Here is a 20,608-nt window from a genome sequence, read left to right on the forward strand (position 1 = left end):
TGTTGCCATTAGGTATTTGTTCTTATTTTAACCTAGTTGATAAATGTATTCTACTTGTTTAATGTTACAGTGTCTATTTCAGTAGCTTATAATAAAAATATAGTTTTATAATAACCATTTTAATTCCTTGAATGATTCAGTTATGTTCATTATATTTTGAAAGTTAGTAAAAATATTAATTTGGAATATGAAACAGTAATTACTTTTTAATTGGTGTAGTAATGTTCTCTTAAGCATAATTTTATTCTAAAATTCTCTTTCTCTAAAAGAGATAAAATCAGTCTGATAGAGACTAGCTTTTGTTTCGCATACCTCTAGTCAGTTCATTCTCATTCTTCTGCTAACGGGATCTTTTTGACTTGCACACATATTTGATGTGGCACCCTCTACTTACCTCTTTTGCCCGTTACTGCTTCTCCCATAATGAAGCTTATCGTTTTGGGAGAATACACACATTAAATTATTAGCTGAATGTCTGAGAGTCAGTGTACTATCATGGTTAAAATCGGGGACTCTAGCAAATTGTATGGGTTCATGGCCCTTCTTTGGCACTTATCAGATATAAAACCTTGGGCGCATCAGATATATGACCTTGGGCCATATATGACCATATATCTGATGCAGTTCTCAGTTTTCTCATCTAAAAATAAAGACTAAATAAGGGAGTACATGAGGATTACATACATGTTACATAGCTCAGCTCAGTTCAGTTGCTCAGTCGTGTCCGACTCTTGAATCACAGCACGCCAGGCCTCCTTGTCCATCACCAGCTCCCGGAGTTCACTCAGACTTACGTCCATCGAGTCGGTGATGCCATCCAGCCATCTCATCCTCTGTCATCCCCTTCTCCTCCTGCCCCTAATCCCTCCCAGCATCAAGGTCTTTTCCAGTGAGTCAGCTCTTCGCATGAGGTGGCCAAAGTATTGGAGTTTCAACTTCTGCATCAGTCCTTCCAATGAACACCCAGGACTGATCTCATTTAGGATGGACTGGTTGGATCTCCTTGCAGTCCAAGGGACTCTCAAGAGTCTTCTCCAACACCACAATTTAAAAGCATCAATTCTTTGGCGCTCAGCTTTCTTCACAGTCCAACTCTCACATCCATACATGACCACTGGAAAAACCATAGCCTTGACTAGATGGACCTTTGTTGGCAAAGTAATATCTCTGCTTTTTAATATGCTGTCTAGGTTGGTCATAACTTTCCTTCCAAGGAGTAAGCATCTTTTAATTTCATGGTTGCAGTCACCATCTGCAGTGATTTTGTAACCCCAAAAAATAAAGTCTGACACTGTTTCCACTGTTTCCCCATCTATTTGCCATGAAGTGATAGGACCAGATGCCATGATCTTAGTTTTAACTATGAAGATTATATGAATACATTTAAAAGCATTTAGAATATATTTCCGGGCATTTAGTTGGTGGTCAATAAAAGTTATGTAATTATAGTTATGATATAGTATTTTCAGTGACTGTCTAATCCAAGGGTCCTGATTTGGTGTGAGAGTTTCAAAGAATGGGAGAAAGAGCATTCTAATCAGAGGTATCATCTTATGCAGAGGTACAGAGGTGGAACCATCCCCAAGAAAAAGAAAAGCAAGAAGGCAGAGTGGTTATCTGAGGAGGCTTTACAAATAGCAGAACAAAGAGAAGCAAAAAGCAAGGGAGAGTGGAAAAGGTACATCCAGTTAAACGCAGAGTTCCAAAAAATAGCCAGAAGAGACAAGAAGGCCTTCGTCGATGAACAGTGCTTAATAATAGAAGAAAACAACAAAAGGGGAAAGACTGGAGAGCTCTTAAGGAAAATTGGAAACATAAGGGATCATTCCGCCCAAAGATGGGCACAGTAAAGGATAAAAATGGTAGAGAACTAATAGACCCTGAAGTGATCAAGAAGAGATGGAAAGAATACACAGAAGACCTGTATATAAAAGATCTTAGTGGTTAGTCACCCGGAGTCAGACATTCTGGAGGGCCTTAAGAAGCATTGCTACTAGTAAAACTAGTGGGTGTGATGAAATTCCAGCAGAACTATTCAGATCCCTAAAGGATGATGCCATCGAGGTTTTTTCTTTCATTATGTCAGCAAATCTGGAAGACCCAGCAGTGACCACAGGATTGGAAAAGGTCAGTCCTCATCCCAGTCCCCTAGAAAAGTAGTACCAAAGAATGTGCTAACTATTGGACAGTTGCACTCATCTCCCATGCTAGTAAAACCATGCTTAAAATCTTTCATGCTAAGCTTCAGCATTATGCAAACCAAGAACTTCAGATGTCCAAGCTGGGTTTAGAAAAGGAAGAGGAACCAGAGATCGATTTGCCAACATTCACTGGATTATAGAGAAAGCAAGGGAATTTCAGAAAAACATCTATCTCTGTTTCATCGATTATGCTAGAGCCCTTGTGTGGATCCTGACAAACTGTGGGAAGCTCTTAGAGAGATGGGAATACCAGACCATCTTACCTATCTCCTGAGAAACCTGTGTGCAGGTCAAGAAGCAACAGTTAGAACCCTGTATGGAACAACTGATTGGTTCAAGATTGAGAAAGGAATACAACGGGGCTGTCTGCTGTCACCCTGTTTGTTTAACCTATATGCTGAGCACATCATGAGAAATGCTGGGCTGGATGAATTACAAGCTGAAATCAAGATAGGTGGGAGAAACATCAACAACCTCAGATATGCGGATGATACCACTCTAATGGCAGAAAGCAAACAGGAACCAAATTAAGCTGAGGCATAAGGTTTGTGTTGAATTTTGAGATAATTACTACAGCAAAATTATGTGTTACTGTCATGATCTATGGAATCTTGGTTTGTATCCTTTAGGGAAAATTAAAAAGAGATATGAGTGAACTCTGGGAGTTGGTGATGGACAGGGAGGCCTGGCGTGCTGCAATTCATGGGGTCGCAAAGAGTCAGACATGAGTGAGCGACTGAACTGAACTGAAAAAGAGATATGAGAGTAAGAAAGTAACAAATTCAGTGTAGTGGTTATGAATGTGACATCATAGTGACATCATATTGGTTGTGGGAAGTCTTCACCTAGATTTTTATACCTGATTTTCCTGTCTGTATACATGCCCTCTTAACCTGGCAATGGAATTTAACCTACTTTTCTTTACCACCTATCATTGTCCTTCCAGGCATCTTCCTTGTTGACTGTATTTAAAGTTTTTTGTTTCTTGGGCTTTCTCTCATTTCCGAGCACTTACCCATGCTGTCTCTGATGCCCGAGTTTGCTGCATCACCCACCCCACACACTTTGTGTTTTTTGTAATAAAAAAAATTAACAAATTTAAATATATGTTCACATATTACTTTATAATAAGATCTTAAGTCTGTTTCCCTCAGTTAAAGTTAGATATTTCCTTATTTGTATTCCCAGAGCACCTATACAGGTTTTCATAGAACAATTTTTTGTTTACAAGTGTTTTTCCTAGCTAGACTGTAAGCTTGTTTAAGACTTGGAGCTGTTACTCAGTTTTTGTGTTCATTAGCACAATTTTTGGCATAATTCATATGTTAGCATGTTCATTGAAATGTAAAGAGAGATCAGTCAGGGGTCTTAAAAAAACTAGTCCAGATCTTAAACTAAGAAGATGATAGGAAGAATGGCAAAAAACATGAAAACCATGTGAAGAATGGATAGAACGTGATGATATGCAGAACAAAGGAGGAGAGAACAACTTGGAAAGTCAGTTTTAAATATTACTGATTAAGTTGATTAAAATGTGCTTCTCCTCAGATAGAAATGTCCTAGCACAACTTTAAAATATGCTGCTGGAACCTTGGGAGATAGATTTCAAAGATTTCAAAATCAAACTACATTTGTTTGCTATCAGGAAAAGGACCACTCTGCCATGGATTATGTTTCTATTCCCTGGGAATAGGATTCCATGCCTGAGCCAACATTTCCAGCATCATAGACAGTAAATGATTTTAGAGTAAGTTCCTTCCAGAGGTCTTGGTGAAAGAAAACTGTGCAAGATTAAATATCATCTGTCCTGCCTTGGATATGGTCTGTTTTTACTGTTTCTTATCTATCTAAATTTTATCTTTAAAGTTTCATTTGTATTTGTCCTAGTGTTGTTTCTGTGACCGTTTAAAAAGCTCCAGGCCTTTTCTCTTATCCTTCCCTTTTGTAATTACCATTCATCCCACCTGGATCAGGGGCCACTTTACCAGTCTTTGAAGTTGTTTGTTGGTTAAGATTATCTCATGTTTGAGGTTTTGTGAATTCTTCTGTGATTATTTTGACTTACTGAGTTTGGCTTTGAAATATTATATTTAGATGTTAAGAATGTTAGACCTTAGGAATTCATGGCTAGTCCTAATTAAGTAATGAAGATGTTTACTGGGAAGATCCAGCCAACTTAGTGCTTCTATTCTGCTTCTCAGTTTAATTCCTCTCTACTACATTTTGAGGCCAACTCTCTCTCTCTTTTTTTTTTTTTTTTTTTTTTGCAGTGGGGCAGTGTCAGGCTGATAGAACTAGTGTATGCTAACCTATGTAATATATATATGTTTGTATGTGTCCGACTGAACTGAACTGATGTGTGTGTGTATATATATATGCTGCTGCTGCTAAGTCACTTCAGTCGTGTCCGACTCTGTGTGACCCCACGGACGGCAGCCCACCAGGCTCCCCCGTCCCTGGGATTCTCCAGGCAAGAACACTGGAGTGGGTTGCCATTTCCTTCTCCAATGCATGAAAGTGAAAAGTGAAAGTGAAGACTCTCAGTCGTATCCGACTCTTAGCGACCCCATGGACTGCAGCCTACCAGGCTCCTCCGTCCATAGGATTTTCCAGGCAAGAGTACTGGAGTGGGGTGCCATTGCCTTCTCCGGTATATATATATATATATATATATTTTCTGATTAGCACTTATGGATTCAAAGCAAATAAAAAGTGCCTTAGTTACCTGTTTTAGATCTGCGTTCAAAAGGCTTAAGAAACATTGTTTTTGGTAGATACGTATTTTGTGTATTTTTCTCGGTGAAATCTCACCTTTAGCTTCTCCTTTGTTAAAATATCTGGTATGAGAGTTGAGAAGGAAGGTGGTCAGTTAAAATGGATGTAAACCCTTTGTATGTTTCCTTGAAAAAAGCTGAAAATTATATGTACCAAATATTTAAACAAATTTTGTATGTAATGTAAAGCATGATTTTGTTTTTAAATTAGTTTTTAAAATTTCTGTTTACTGAGTTGACTTCAATATATATGATATAACCAGTAATTTTAACATATTTTGGCCTAGTGTTGACATATCCCCTTATTAAAAAGTAGATTTCTAGGTTCCTTTGATTCTTACCTATTCTCTTCCAGGGGTAATGTGAATATCTTACCCTTTCATATCCATCCATTCTTATACTCATTAGTGTCAGAACTCTCTCAAAATATACTGTTTATACACTTCTCCATCACTTCTACCATACCACTGTATTCTGAGCCACCATCGTCTCTCACCAGCCTATTTCCCTGCTTCCACTCTTGTCCCCTCTTGTCCATCCCTAACAACTTAGCTGCAGTCATATTAAATGTATACTTAAAATATCCCAAATTATGTCACTCTTAAACTGTCACCCAAATCCTCTTCTTTTTTTTTTTTTTTAAAGCCATACTGTGCGGCTTGTAGGATTTTAGTTCCCCGACCAGGAACTGAACCTGGTTTTCAAATCCAATTCACATAAGTAGTCAACAGGAGCTAATTATAACAATGATAGTTCCTAGTATTATAGTTGATAAAATAATGATAAAGATGATTGGGTTTATTATTAGGGGAAGGACATGAACCAACATTTTCGGGGTACAGGCCTGATAGCTTAGTTAGCTGACCTTACTACTTCCTGCTAAAGTCTGAGCAAAAGCTACTCAGCTAAATATGAACTACAGTCTGAAGACAACTTCTGCTTTGTTGTATGTTTTTAGGCTATAAATCTCTTTAGGTGTAAATATAGAAAGATATTTTTAAAGGAAGTATTAATTTGTTCAGTTTAGTTCAGTCGCTCAATCGGGTCCGACTCTTTGCGACCCCATGAATCACAGCACACCAGGCCTCCCTGTCCATCACCAACTCCCAGAGTTTACTCAAACTCATGTCCATTGAGTTGGTGATGCCATCCAGCCATCTCATCCTCTGTCGTCCCCTTCTCCTCCTGCCCCTAATCCCTCCCAGCATCAGAGTCTTTTCCAATGAGTCAACTATTCTCATGAGGTGGCCAAAGTATTGGAGTTTCAGCTTCTGCATCAGTCCTTGCAATGAATACCCAGGACTGATCTCCTTTAGGATGGACTGGTTGGATCTCCTTGCAGTGCAAGGGACTCTCAAGAGTCTTCTCCAACACCACAGTTCGAAAGCATCAATTCTTCGGTGCTCAGCTTTCTTCACAGTCCAACTCTCACATCCATACATGACCACTGGAAAAACCATATAGCCTTGACTAGAAGGACCTTTGTTGCCAAAGTAATGTCTCTGCTTTTGAATATGCTATCTAGGTTGGTCATAACTTTCCTTCCAAGGAGTAAGCATCTTTTAAATTCAGTCACCGTCTGCAGTGATTTTGGAGCCCCAAAAAATAAAATCAGCCAGTGTTTCAACTGTTTCCCCATCTATTTGCCATGAAGTGATGGGACCAGATGCCATTATCTTAGTTTTCTGAATGTTGAGCTTTAAGCCAACTTTTTCACTCTCCTCTTTCACTTTTATCAAGAGGCTCTTTAGTTCCTCTTCACTTTCTGCCATAAGGCTGGTGTCATCTGCATATCTGAGGTTATTGATATTTCTCCCGGCAATCTTGATTCCAGCTTGTGCTTCTTGCAGCCCAGCATTTCTCATGATGTGCTCTGCATATAAGTTAAACAAGCAGGGTGACAGTATACAGCCTTGACATAATCCTTTTCCTATTTGGAACCAGTGTGTTGTCCCATGTCTAGTTCTAACTGTTGCTTCCTGACCTGCATACAGGTTTCTCAAGAGGCAGGTCAGGTGGTCTGGTATTCCCATCTCTTTCAGAATTTTCCACAGTTTATTGTGATCCACACAGTCGAAGGTTTTGGCATAGTCAAGAAAGCAGAAATAGATGTTTTTCTGGAACTCTCTTGCTTTTTTGATAATCCAGTGGATATTGGCAATTTGATTTCTGGTTCCTCTGCGTTTTCTAAAACCAGCTTGAACATCTGGAAGTTCACAGTTCACGTATTGCTGAAGCCTGGTTTGGAGAATTTTGAGCATTTCGTTACTAGCATGTGAGATGAGTGCAATTGTGCGGTAGTTTGAGCATTCTTTGGCATTGCCTTTCTTTGGGATTGGAATGAAAACTGACCTTTTCCAGTCCTGTGGCCACTGCTGAGTTTTCCAAATTTGCTGGCATATAGAGTACAGCACTTTCACAGCATCATCTTTCAGGATTTGAAATAGCTCAACTGGAATTCCATCACCTCCACTAACTTTGTTCGTAGTGATGCTTTTTCTAAGGCCCACTTGACTTCACATTCCACGTCTGGCTCTAGGTGAGTGATCACACCATCGTGATGATCTGGGTCGTGAACATCTTTTTTGTACAATTCTTCTGTATATTCTTGCCACCTCTTCTTAATATCTTCTGCTTCTGTTAGGGCCATACCATTTGTGTCCTTTATCGAGCCCATCTTTGCATGAAATGTTTCCTTGGTATCTCTGATTTTCTTGAAGAGATCTCTAGTCTTTCCCATTCTGTTGTTTTCCTCTATTTCTTTGCATTGATCGCTGAAGAAGGCTTTCTTATCTTTTCTTGCTATTCTTTGGAACTCTGCATTCAGATGTTTGTATCTTTCCTTTTCTCCTTTGCTTTTCGCTTGTCTTCTTTTCACAGCTATTTGTAAGGCCTCCTCAGACAGCCATTTTGCTTTTTTGCATTTCTTTTTCTTGGGGATGATCTTGATCCCTGTCTCCTGTACAATGTCATGAACCTCCATCCATAGTTCATCAGGCACTCTGTCTATGAGATCTAGTCCCTTAAATCTATTTCTCACTTCCACTGTATAATCATAAGGGATTTGATTTAGGTCATACCTGAATGGTCTAGTGGTTTTCCCCACTTTCTTCAATTTAAGTCTAAATTTGCCAATAAGGAGTTCATGATCTGATCATAAGGGCGTCAGAAGGCAGACACACTGAAACCATAATCACAGAAAACTAGACAATCTGACCACATGGACCACAGCCTTGTCTAACTTGATGAAACTAAGCCAGGCTGTGTGGGGCCACCCAAGATGGACGGGTCAGGGTGGAGAGGTCTGACAGAATGTGGTCCACTGGAGGAGGGAATGGCAAACCACTTCACTACTCTTGCGTTGAGAACCCCATGAACAGTATAAAAAGCCAAGATGATAGGAAACTGAAAGAGGAACTCCCCAGGTCGGTAAGTGCCCAATATGCTATTGGAGATCAGTGGAGAAATAACTCCAGAAAGTATGAAGGGATGGAGCCAAAGCAAAAACAATACCCAGTTGTGGATGTGACTGGTGATAGAAGCAAGGTCTGATGCTGTAAAGAGCAGTATTGCATAGGAACCAGAAATGTTTGGTTCATGAATCAAGGCAAATTGGAAAAGGTCAAACAGGAGATGGCAAGAGTGAACGTCGACATTCTAGGAATCAGTGAACTGAAATGGACTGGAATGGGTGAATTTAACTCACATGACCATTATATCTACTACTGTGGCAGGAATCCCTTAGAAGAAATAGAGTAGCCATCATGGTCAACAAAAGAGTCGAAATGCAGTACTTGGATGCAATCTCAAAAACAATAGAATGATCTCTGTTTGTTTCCAAGGCAAACTGTTCAATATCACGGTTATCCAGTACTATGCCCCAACCAGTTACGCTGAAGAAGCTGAAGTTGAATGGTTCTATGAAGACCTACAAGACCTTTTAGAACTAACACCCAAAAAAGATGTGCTTTTCATTATAGGGGACTGGAATGCAAAAGTAGGAAGTCAAGAAACACCTGGAGTAACAGGCAAATTTGGCCTTGGAATACGGAATGAAGTAGGGCAAAGGTTAATAGAGTTTTGCCAAGAGAATGCACTGGTCATAGCAAACACCCTCTTCCAACACAAGGGAAGACTATACACATGGACATCACCAGATGTTCAACACCGAAATCAGATTGATTATATTCTTTGCAGCCAAAGATGGAGAACCTTTATACAGTCAGCAAAAACAAGACCGGGAGCTGACTGTGGCTTAGCTCATGAACTCCTTATTGCCAAATTTAGACTTAAATTCAAGAAAGTAGGGAAACCACTAGACCATTCAGGTATGACCTAAATCAAATCCCTTATGATTATACAGTTGACATGAGAAATGTATTTAAGGGACTAGATGTGATAGACAGAGTGCCTGATTAATTTGTTAGAACATACTTAATCTTCTTTGGGCAGCAGACTCCTTGAAGCTATTCTGTAACTCTGACTGTAATTTTAGGGGCTAGAATCCCATACACCTATCCACCAACCACCTAAGTAGTCCCTAAAAGGAAAAAAGATTTTTTTTTTTAATGAGTTTTGTTTCAACAAAGTGACAGTGGAAAAAAAACACTTTATAGTCTGCAAATTAAGACTCTTTACACATGAAATTTAAAAGGTTTGTTTTAAAAAACTTAAGGATACATTTATTTCCCTTTAAATCATAATTACTGCTGAGTTCTAATTCTAAAAAAGGAAAAACACAGGAAAATGGCATGGAACTTACAGAATTCAAAAAAATTTCAGGAGAGTACCAGGATATCTCTCATCAATTTTACATACATAAGTTAATTCAAATGGAGCAAAGTGAACTCTTCTTTTGATGATTCTGATATAACATTTATCATTAAAACTAACTAATAGACTCTTAGAATTCTGAAATTAATTGTACAGAATAAAAAACTTCATTCTACAATAGACTGGTTCCAAATTGTAAAAGGAGTACGTCAAGGCTGTATATTGTCACTCTGCTTATTTAACTTATATGTAGAGTACATCATGTGAAATGCCAGGCTGGATGAAGCACAAGCTGCAATCAAGATTGCTGGGAGAAATATCAATAACCTCAGGTATGCAGATGACACCACCCTTATGGCAGAAAGTGAAGAGGAACTAAAAAGCCTCTTGATGAAAGTGAAAGAGGAGAGTGAAAAAGCTGGTTTAAAACTCAGCATTCAGAAAACGAAGATCATGGCATCAAGTCCCACCACTTCATGGCAACTAGATGGGGAAACAATGGAAATAGCGAACAACTTAATTTTCTTGGGTTCCAAAATCACTGCAGATGGTGACTGCAGCCAAGAAATTAAAAGTTGCTTGCTTCTTGAAAGAAAAGCTCTGACCAACATAGGTAGCATATTAAAAAGCAGAGATGTTACTTTACCAACAGAGGTCCGTCTAGTCAAGGCTATGGTTTTTCCAGTAGTCATGTATGGATGTGAGAGTTGGACCATAAACATGGCTGAGTGCTGAAGAATTGATGCTTTTGAACTGTGGTGTTGGAGAAGACTCTTGAGAGTCCCTTGGAGTGCAAAGAGATCAGACCAGTCAATCCTAAAGGAAATCAATCCTGAATATTCATTGGAAGGACTGATGCTGAAGCTGAAGCTCCGCTACTTTGGCCACCTATGCGAAGATCTGACTCAGTGGAAAAGACCCTGATGCTAGGAAAGATTGAAGGCGGGAGGAGAAGGGGATGACAGAGGATGAGATGGTTGATGGTTGGATGGCATCACCGAGTTGATGGACATAATTTTGAGCAAGATCCGGGAGTTGGTGATGGCATGCTGCAGTCCATGGGGTTACAGAGTCGGACATGACTGAGCGACTGAACTGAACCTAACCTGAATATTGTGCAAAGAGGTTTTACTTTTTTGAAAGCAAAACTAAATATGTAAAATGCCTAGACAGAGGAAGACTAAAATGTTTCTCTTCCATCAATACCAAATTTACCCAAACTCCCTGGGTGTTTGCCAGAGGGAGAGAAAACACAAATATGTAGCATTTCAGTTTCCTACAAATTTAACAAGGAACTTGAGATATTAAGTGATTATTAAATAGCTTGGGTGATTTCAACAGACTTGCACATCACATTTGGCTTTTGAAGCCTGCAGTCTTATCAGTTTATCATACCTACTGGTAAATGGTAGTAACTACAGTCTTTATTTTGAAATGAGAAGAAATTGTTTATTCTTACTTAGAGTGGCAAAAAAATATACTTACTCATAGTGTACCAGATGGATGTCAAATTTGATGAATTTTTCCCCAAATTTTTTTGTGAAAGCATATAGTTACTGTATGTTCTCAAGTCTTTACAAATCTCTCCTGTCATGCCATTTCAGTTGACTTTGAATTACAAAGTGTACTATTAGGGATAGACACATTGACCTCAAGTAAATAACCTGTCAGTTTTGGAAGTTTCATAGAGGTCATGTTGGGGGAAAAAATTTGCAGAGATTTAGCAGTTACCATGATGAGTGCTCAAAATTACTAGTGTTGGATGTGATAAAGACTTAAAACACAAGAGTAAGCAGATTATTTAGTGAAGATCATAAATTTACACCAGGATGATGCATGAAAAGTTTATCCTACTGTTAACACGAATGAGAGCTTGTGACTTGAGATAAAATTTCCAGTATGCTATTCATGGGCTCAAAAAGTGCTTTACCTCAATAAACCTAGCTTATCAGTGAAGATGATATACTTTGGAAAACAGCTAGTTTAGAAAGTAGATATAGTGATGTCAGAGACACTCCTGGATATGAGTCCTCAGATACTTGAGGATTACTCATACTGAATAATAATTATTCATATTGAATAATAATGAGGATGCATGTGAAGATTTTGAATAGTTAAACCCAAACATGTTTTTAAAAATCTTTGTATGGAAAATATTTTGGGTTGCCATTTTTCAAGAATAGTGATGTTTTTTCTTTTAAAGGAATTGGAATCTTTGCATACAACAGAGCTTTAAGTTTCTCCTCTTATTTTCAGGACCCGCAGATAAACATTTAAGACTATATTGTTGCGAGTTTCTCACCTGTCCCCTTAATCCTTAGTTGACCTGTTTCTTTATCTTAGCAATATTCCCTTCATTTTATGTTTTTTACATAGGAGTAAGGTAAAGCTTGACATTTTCCAAAACATCATTCTTGATAAAAGTAATATTTTTGTTTAGGTGACAAACAGCATGTTTGGTGCTTCAAGAAAGAAGTTTGTAGAGGGGGTCGACAGTGACTACCATGACGAAAACATGTACTACAGCCAGTCTTCTATGTTTCCACATCGGTCAGAAAAAGATGTAAGTTAACCGGTTAAGCTATATTTACATAGTGTATGTCTGTTTCTTTCTGATTCCTGGAAAGCAGTATATGAACTGCAGAATACCATCTTTGGTTGAGTGACTCTGTTTTAGGCACAGTGGTAGGCCCTTGGGATACCAAAATGATGAACTTTCTAACATTCTAATTGGAGACAAAATGTCGTATGATTCTCAAGTTGGGATATGGTAGTACTGTACTAGGAAGTATTCAAGACATGAGGTAAACATGATATTACTTCTAGATCATTGATTTTTAAAATTTGTGAAATAAGTTTTCCTATTAAAATAATACTTTTATAAAGAGCAGAAAGCTGATTTGTACAGATTTAAAGCTTTAATGGCAGGCTTCAGTGAAACTTCCTTTGCTTTGTAATATTCTGGTTATAATCCTAGACCTCAGATAGGAAGACATCTCTTCTCTGTTAGCTGTAGGGATGCTGCAGTAGGAAAATATTGAAGAACTGTATTCACAACATGGAAGATAGTATATTAAAGAAATATGAATTAAATGCTTTGGAAGGTTATCAGTTCAGTAATCTCATTTGAAATGAAAGGATTTAGAACACAGCCAAGCCATAATTAGCAAGTTGATAAAGTATTTTAAAATAAATTCCATAGTTATTTTCAAATTCTGGTAAGCTACTTTAAATTATACACTGTATACTGTAGTCAAACCAGTTGCATTCTTGTATTTTGTACTTGCCAGACTTTTTCCTCCCCTTTCAAACTTTTATAAGCTTGTTATTCCTAATTTCTCTAACTGTATAACAATTTACTCTAGGTATTAACCTAATGAGATTCTTACTGATGTTTTAAAACACTTATAAAATTTTAAGATGGGAGAAGGCAATGGCACCCCACTCCAGTACTGTTGCCCAGAAAATCCCATGGACGGAGGAGCCTGGTAGGCTGCAGTCCATGGGGTCACTAAGAGTCAGACACGACTGAGCGACTTCTCTTTCACTTTCCACTTTCATGCACTGGAGGAGGAAATGGCAACCCACTCCAGTGTTCTTTTCTGGAGAATCCCATGGACGGAGAAGCCTGGTAGGCTGCAGTCCATGGGGTCGCACAGAGTCAGACACGACTGAAGCGACTTAGCAGCAGCAGTAGCAGCAGCAAGATATGTAACAAATGCCCTCATTTTTCATTAAAGTTAATCATTAGTAAATTACTTCCTTAATCTTTTAGAATTTTACAAATAGGTTATTCAAGGTTTAAGCTAGAATTTTGATGGGGTTTGGTTTTGTTTTTCTATTTTAATGTTATTCCTTTTTAGTTGACAGTTGTGTCATTTTGGCAACTAACTATTAAACGCATTATTAGGACTCTTCAAAGTTCTAATAATGGTGGTTTTCTTTGTGCAATTGAGTAGCTCACAGAATAGTGTCATCTGATTAATTTTCTGTTATTTTACTGCCTTTCTAGCTATTTGCTATTTGATGTAAATTATAATTGAATTTTTTTTACATAAATTTCTAAGGTTAAGTTTTGATACTATAGTTAATACTTTAGGCTGTCTTTCTGGTAGCATCATTGCAGAAACTGATTTGTGTGGTGTGTTACTGTGATTGTACAGTACAAGTTAAGATTGATGCAAAAATGGTGCTGCACTATTGCTTATTGATGAAAAGCATTCATTTTGATCAGGAAGATAAGAAGGTGTCTAACTGAAATTCTTAAAGCATTTTCAGAGAATGAATGACAGAGATGTCTGTCTTCTAAGGAACAGAAATACTGTATGTTAAAATTTTTTAGTCAGAATTATTATATACATGCATATACATGTGCTTGTTACTACTCCAGGTTAGTTGTTTGTCGCAGAAATAACAGAATGATTTGCTTCAAAAAAAACTTCTTTTAAAAATTAATTAAGAAGAAAGTAAGACATAGAGATTAAGAATTGGGGCTCTAACACAGTACAGATATGAGTTTGGATCTTGGCTTTGCCTATTAGCAAAAACTTCTTCAAGGCCTCAGTTTTCTCATCTGAAAAAGGAAATAGTAATACTGTAGGCTACTTATGAATTTCTGCTATTGCTGAATCTTTTTTCATTAGAAAACAGTACAGAGATACTGCACAAATTTTAGAAAATATGCATGGAGCAGGGAGAAGAAAAATTACCTGTAATGGTGCAAGTTGGGAGTAATTTACTGCTAAACTTTTTGATTTTATAATTCAAACATTTTTATTTAAAAATATATTTAGTTGAATCTCTGAGCGATATTGACATATTTTTCACTAGAAAGTTTGTACCAATTTTTACTGTCATCAGCGCCCTAAGAATACCACCTATTACCTTTAAATTTTTGCCAGTAAACAAAAGAAACATTGTTGTAATATAATGTGCATTAAAATATTGCTGAATTTACACACACACACACACACACACACTTACACACCAGTGATACTCTTTTTCTGTGTAATTGGCCATTTTCATTTCTTCCTTTGTGGATTACTGCTTTTATGCCATTTTCTATTCCTCTATTGAAATGATAGGTCTTATTTATTTGTTAGTGTTTCCCATATATTAAGATTATAACCTTCTGTTATTTGTTACAAATTTTGTTTTTTCAGTTTTTTGCTTTCAGGCTGTTTTTTATTTTAATATAAGAATATTTATCATTTTTATTCCATTTGACTCATATATTTTGTGTGACTTTATGGTTTTAATGATTTCTGTATTTGAGGTCATACCTCTGGAAGACTTTTCCCAACTACTTTCTTCTAGCACTTTTGTGCTTAATTCTTCATATATAACTTCATTAGAAATGTATTTTGGATAGAGGTATGAATTTGTGGTGCCAGATTACCCTTCTTGCTGCCCATACCCACTAAGGCTATCTGGTATTCATTTGTCCCAAAACATTTTTTTATAGTTTAGGTCACAGATTAGAAGACTTTTCCATAAAGAGCCAGATAGTAAATATTTTAGGCTTTGTGGGCCTGCTGCTGCTGCTGCTAAGTTGCTTCAGTCGTGTCCGACTTTGTGCAACCCCATAGACGGCAGCCCACCAGACTCCTCCTATGTCCCTGGAATTCTCCAAGCAAGAATACTGGAGTGGGTTGCCATTTCCTTCTCCAATGCATGCATGCATGCATGCTAAGTCACTTCAGTTGTCCTGACTCTGCGATCTGTCCCGACTCTGCGATCCCATGGACAGCACCCCACCAGGCTCCTCTGTCCATGGGATTCTCCAGGCAAGAATACTGGGGTGGATTGCCAGTTCCTTCTCCTAGAGGCTAAATAAAGGATAATATGTAGGTATTTATATAACCATTTAAAACATGGAAAACCATTCTTAATTTATGCATCCTACAAATATAAGTACTGTACTGGATTTGGCCTGCGTTCAGTAAATTGCCACCCCTGAGTTAGACTATTCATTTAGGCTAATTGGAATTCTCCCTTAATATATATAGTATATATATATATATATATATATAGTATATATATATATAATATATATATACTAAGATCTGATGTGTTTGGCCTGTTCCTAAACTCTTGTTGTGTTTATCATACTGATTCTGTGGAAGAACTGCAACATAGTTGAATTGCTGTAGCTTTATAGGCAATTTTCACATAACTTTAGATAAGATCTTTCACATCCTTCACAAAAATGTTTTTGACTGTTACACATTTATACTGGTATTTACCTTATTTCAGAAGTGTGTTTCTTTTATTTCTGTTCTTTATGCCCTTTAGTAAATAGGGTTTTATGGTAGCCATTTTCATTTTCTAATTGCTTTTTACTGATGTATGGAATAGTTGTTATGTATATATATTTATTTTATAACCAGCTACCTGACAAAACTCTTTTATTATTTTTTGATTGAGACTATGGACTCTTGAAATTCTACTTTATTATGAATTTATATCTCAGTCACATGGTTTATTAGCTGTGTCCTTAGGCAAGTTACTCAGTCTCTGTGTATCTGAGTTTTCTCATCTATAATACATGACTCATGGGTGGTTTTAAGGAGTGAATGAATAGCTATATGCAAAACTTAAAGACCAAATAGTAAATATTAAATGTGGATGCTGATATGAATAATTATGACATTCCATTTAATTCTTTTTGTTTGTTTTTTTTTTTTTCAGTAGTTGCGTATATCATCTGCAGATAATGATTATTTTGTGCTTTTAAGGCTTTTGAAAAGAAAAAATTTTAACATAATGAATAACTGGGACATTTTTGTAATTTTTTTTCCTCCCTGGTGAGGAAATAATTTTAAAATGTAATTTATGATAAAGGAAAACTGGCCAGTAGTTGAATGATTCTTTAATCCAACTATCCAAAAAAATCTCAGAAGCAAAAAGATCCCCAAAACCTAACTAATTCCTATCTGCCCTAACTGTAGAGCATGAAACTTGTTTCTTCATCATATGCATGATTGTAGAAGTGTTTGGGAAACTGTTCTTTGTAAGATTGTGTGCTGATTAAATTGCTAAGTATTTCTTTAGAACTACTTCATATTTTCCAAGATGTTTTATTTCAAGAGATGCCTGTACGTGTATGTGTCCTTTTATAGAATGCTGAGTTTCCTGGTTTTAAGGTATAAAAGTAATTTTATAAATATTGGAGACACATTACTTAAATGTTTTCACAAGATTAAGTAAATCATAGGCAGATATGAGCTTGATTTTTCCCTTTCCCTTTTTTGAATCTTAGTGCTGCCATTTATTAGCTCTGAGACTTCGGGCAGTTTTGGCGGGGGGAACTTAGAGAAAATGAAAAAATATTCATATAACATAATAGACAACTCTTTGGGGACAATATAATCTAAGCAATTTAGGGTTTTCTTTAAAAATATATCTAATGTAATAAAATTGCTCACATTTTCTAATCTAAGTCTTTGTTGCACTCATTTGATAACTTATTTAAGCATAAGTATTTTGGAAGCACAAATTTGTGGGAACCCCTTTTTCCTTGTTTTAATATGTGCTGTAAAGACATACAAAATGTAGTGCCTATTTGTCCTTACTTTTAAAAAAGTAACTCTTAAAACCTGTTAAAGTAAGCTACTTCCCATTTTGACAAATAGCAACCATTTTGAACTTCTACCTTTCATACTTGTGTTAGCCTATAGCAATTATGGCAACTAGGATTTCTCTCAGGCCAATTAATAATCGATAGTTTATTAAAATCTAGTCTAAAATAAGGATACCGTCTATCACCATTACTGTTGTCATATTCATAATTAGTATTTCATTACATATGGAGTCATGCTGGCTGACTCTCCAGCTCTTTGAGTTTGTTTCTGTCACAGGAGCTTGCAGTTTTTCACGTAATTTTTTCTCATTCCATCCATGTACCTGCCGAAATATTTCACATGAGAAGCCTCACGTAAAATATTTCAGAGAGAAGCCTCTCTGATCACTCTTTTCCTAAGTAGTCTTGTATATAATATCAGTACTGCTCTTGCTGTACCTTCTAACTTCTTTCTTGCATTTTAACAGTTATAACACCAATCTTTACCTGATGTATATATTTATTAATTATTTGTTATCCTGTCTACTGCGGTAGAATTCGTTTAACAAAGGCAAGGAACTTGCCTCTCTAGTTCACTGCTGTGTTCTTAAAACTTACAATAAGGTGTAGGAGATAGTAGGCTCTTACTGAGTCTTTGTTAGAGAAAGGGAAGGAAATGAGTTGATATTGAAAATAACAAAGCTAACGTTATTTGCAGATGGATATGATTGTTTACCTAAAAATCTTTGAAAATAACCTTTAAAACTTTTAATAGAAAATTTGAATATGTATAAATATGTCAAAATTTTATATGACAGCAGTAACCTAATAGAGTTAAATGTAAATAAATCAGACTCTAAAGAAATTAGAATTAAATATCAAATCATTTGAAGGGAATGTTCTAAAATCTCAGTTTCATTGGCATTTAAATAATCTTCAGACTGTATTTTAAAGATAAAGTTCTATTTATAAAAGGGAGTTAAAATGATACACTTAAAAGGTGTAACAAATTTTGATATATCTACAAAAATAATTGTAATATGTTTATTCATTAATAACAATCATAAAAATCCATAGTCAGAAAATACAGTTTCATTCTATCATAGTGGTCGAGAGGGTCTTTTGTTGTTTTTTGACTTTTTTCTTTGTTTGCTTCTAAGTGGAAGAGTAGTCATTGTCTGAAAGGGAACATTGAAGTAACTTGCTGTGGGAGCGTAATTAATACAAACTTTGTAGAAAACAGTTTAGCGGTGCATATTAAGAGCCTTTATCATGCCTCTCTATAAATTTGTGCTTTGACTCTGACCTAAAATTTAGACAATATAAAGATGTTCGTTGCCATACTCTTTTTAGTAAAGATTTTGAGTGTTAAATGTTCAATTGGAATGTATTACATTGACTATTTTAGGATATATTATACTTCTAAAAAATGTTATTCTTGAAAACTTGATGTTTTAATCAAAATTGCTTGAAATGCCTGGTAAACTCATAAGTTGTTACTGGTTTGTGATTTATAAACTACCGAGGCCCTATGACTTAATGACTGTTTTGTTTTTCTGCCTGCACCCTCCTTTGTCCCGTTCTTCTGTTTATCTTTTTAATACATTATTTTCTCATAGTCTTTCTTTTTGAAAGAAAGAGTTGTTTTCTTTCTTCTTTCTTGTTTGCTAGATTTCATTCTGACTTCAGTGGTTTCTTATTTTTTAACCATACTGTTTTTAATTTTAATATATTTTTCAGATTCTATGTAGATTTAAAACTTTCTTTACCTTTGTTTCTTTTTCTGTTTGTATATATTATATAGTCAAAGTCATATATCTTTGCTGTTTTTGTCCTAGAAAAAAATGACAGTGCTCGGAATTATATTGTCACCATACCTTTAAGTTTATTGTACAATGGATTTTTAAGGAACACTTAAAAATGTATTTCACTTTTAAATTGCTTTTATGGTCATGGAGTTTTTATTTAATAAAACTTTATTGTATTTTGAAGTCATTTGTTATGGAGAAAATTATTTCTTGACCAAATTGATTTTAATGTTTCTTAAAATAGGTTTTGTGACTGAAGGTACATTTATTGGAGGGCATATTTGTGAGAGGTGGTCACTGTTGGGAAGCATGAGGGGGACAGAATAATTAACACTTCTTTGCTGTTATGGATTGCTGGAGCAGTTTTGCCTATTATTAGGCAAAGGAGCCAGATTTGACTATTACAAAGTTTTCAAATACACATTTTGTAAAACAATAATTTTAGACTTGGTCATGATTTTCAGAATTATAGCTAGTAACAGTGGAAATGACTTAAAAACACAGTTTCTTACTTGTTGATTTCCTTGGCTTTCTGTATATTGAGCAAAAGGATAAAGGAGCTCTTTGTTGAGTGAGGGAAATGACTTGAATTACATTACTATTTCCTCTGGTTGTTCCTGGCTTTTAGTGTTGTTTTTTGACTGAAATGTGTGTTGTAGACTGAGAAATGAAGAAGAATATAATTGTTATGATGGTTTTAGACTGGGAACACAGTAACCTACTTACTGGTTGATTGTGTGACATTTTACCTAGAATTAGTTTGATAAACTTTTCTTCTTAGGCAAAAATGAATATAAAACTAGGGTACTAGTGATTGCTCAGTGGCAAAAAATCTGCCTGCTAATGCAGGAGGCACAGGTTCAATTCCTGGGTCAGAAGAATCCCCTGGAGAAGGAAATGGCAACCCACTCCAATATTCTTGCCTGGGAAATCGGACAGAGGGCCTGGCAGGCTTCAGTCTATGAGGTCACAAGAGTCGGACTCAGCTTAGCAACTAAACAACAACAAAGTATGTCTCTTGATCTAAAGTTCTATATTTTTCTAAGACATTTATCTGTGTATAGTTAACTTTCAACATTTAAAAAAATTATGTAAATTTTCTGTTGTCTGCTAGTTACAGTTATTTCTGTGCCAGTGTACATTTTGAACATTTTTTTGTTCTTACAAATACCATTTCTACCCCATATTCCTTCATTGTGTGTTAAATCTATTTTTAAAAAATCTATTTCCACTAATATATTTCATGAAGCATGCTTTCAGAGTTTAAAAATGCATACCACTTGGGCTTCCCTGGTGTCTCAGACAGTAAGGAACCTGCCTGCAATGAAGGAGATCTGGGTTTGATCCCTGGATTGGGAAGATCCCCTGGAGAAGGGAATCGCTGCCCACTCCAGTATTCTTGCCTAGAGAATTCCATGGACAGAGGAGCCTGGTGGGCCACAGCCCATGTGATCACAAAGAGTCAGACACAACCAAGCGACTAACACAGAC

At 36.4% G+C, this 20,608-nt stretch overlaps 1 protein-coding gene across 8 annotated transcripts in view; it reads left to right on the plus strand.

Annotated features, from left to right (window-relative positions):
- CNOT2 (CCR4-NOT transcription complex subunit 2) overlaps window positions 1–20,608 on the plus strand; it is a 131,978-nt gene that overhangs the window by 77,233 nt on the left and 34,137 nt on the right. For 4 of the 8 annotated variants that reach the window (XM_055580384.1, XM_055580382.1, XM_055580383.1 and 1 more), the window contains one exon: window positions 12,189–12,311. The exons of 3 other annotated variants lie outside the window; for them this stretch is intronic. In XM_055580384.1, coding sequence (XP_055436359.1) covers window positions 12,189–12,311 — 123 coding nt within the window. Of the gene's footprint in view, window positions 1–12,188; window positions 12,312–20,608 lie in introns of those variants that run through there. One more of the 8 variants, XM_055580388.1, reaches the window with a different exon arrangement.

This window comes from Bubalus kerabau, chromosome 1, assembly GCF_029407905.1.
Source record: "Bubalus kerabau isolate K-KA32 ecotype Philippines breed swamp buffalo chromosome 1, PCC_UOA_SB_1v2, whole genome shotgun sequence".
Taxonomy (NCBI): domain Eukaryota; kingdom Metazoa; phylum Chordata; class Mammalia; order Artiodactyla; family Bovidae; genus Bubalus; species Bubalus kerabau.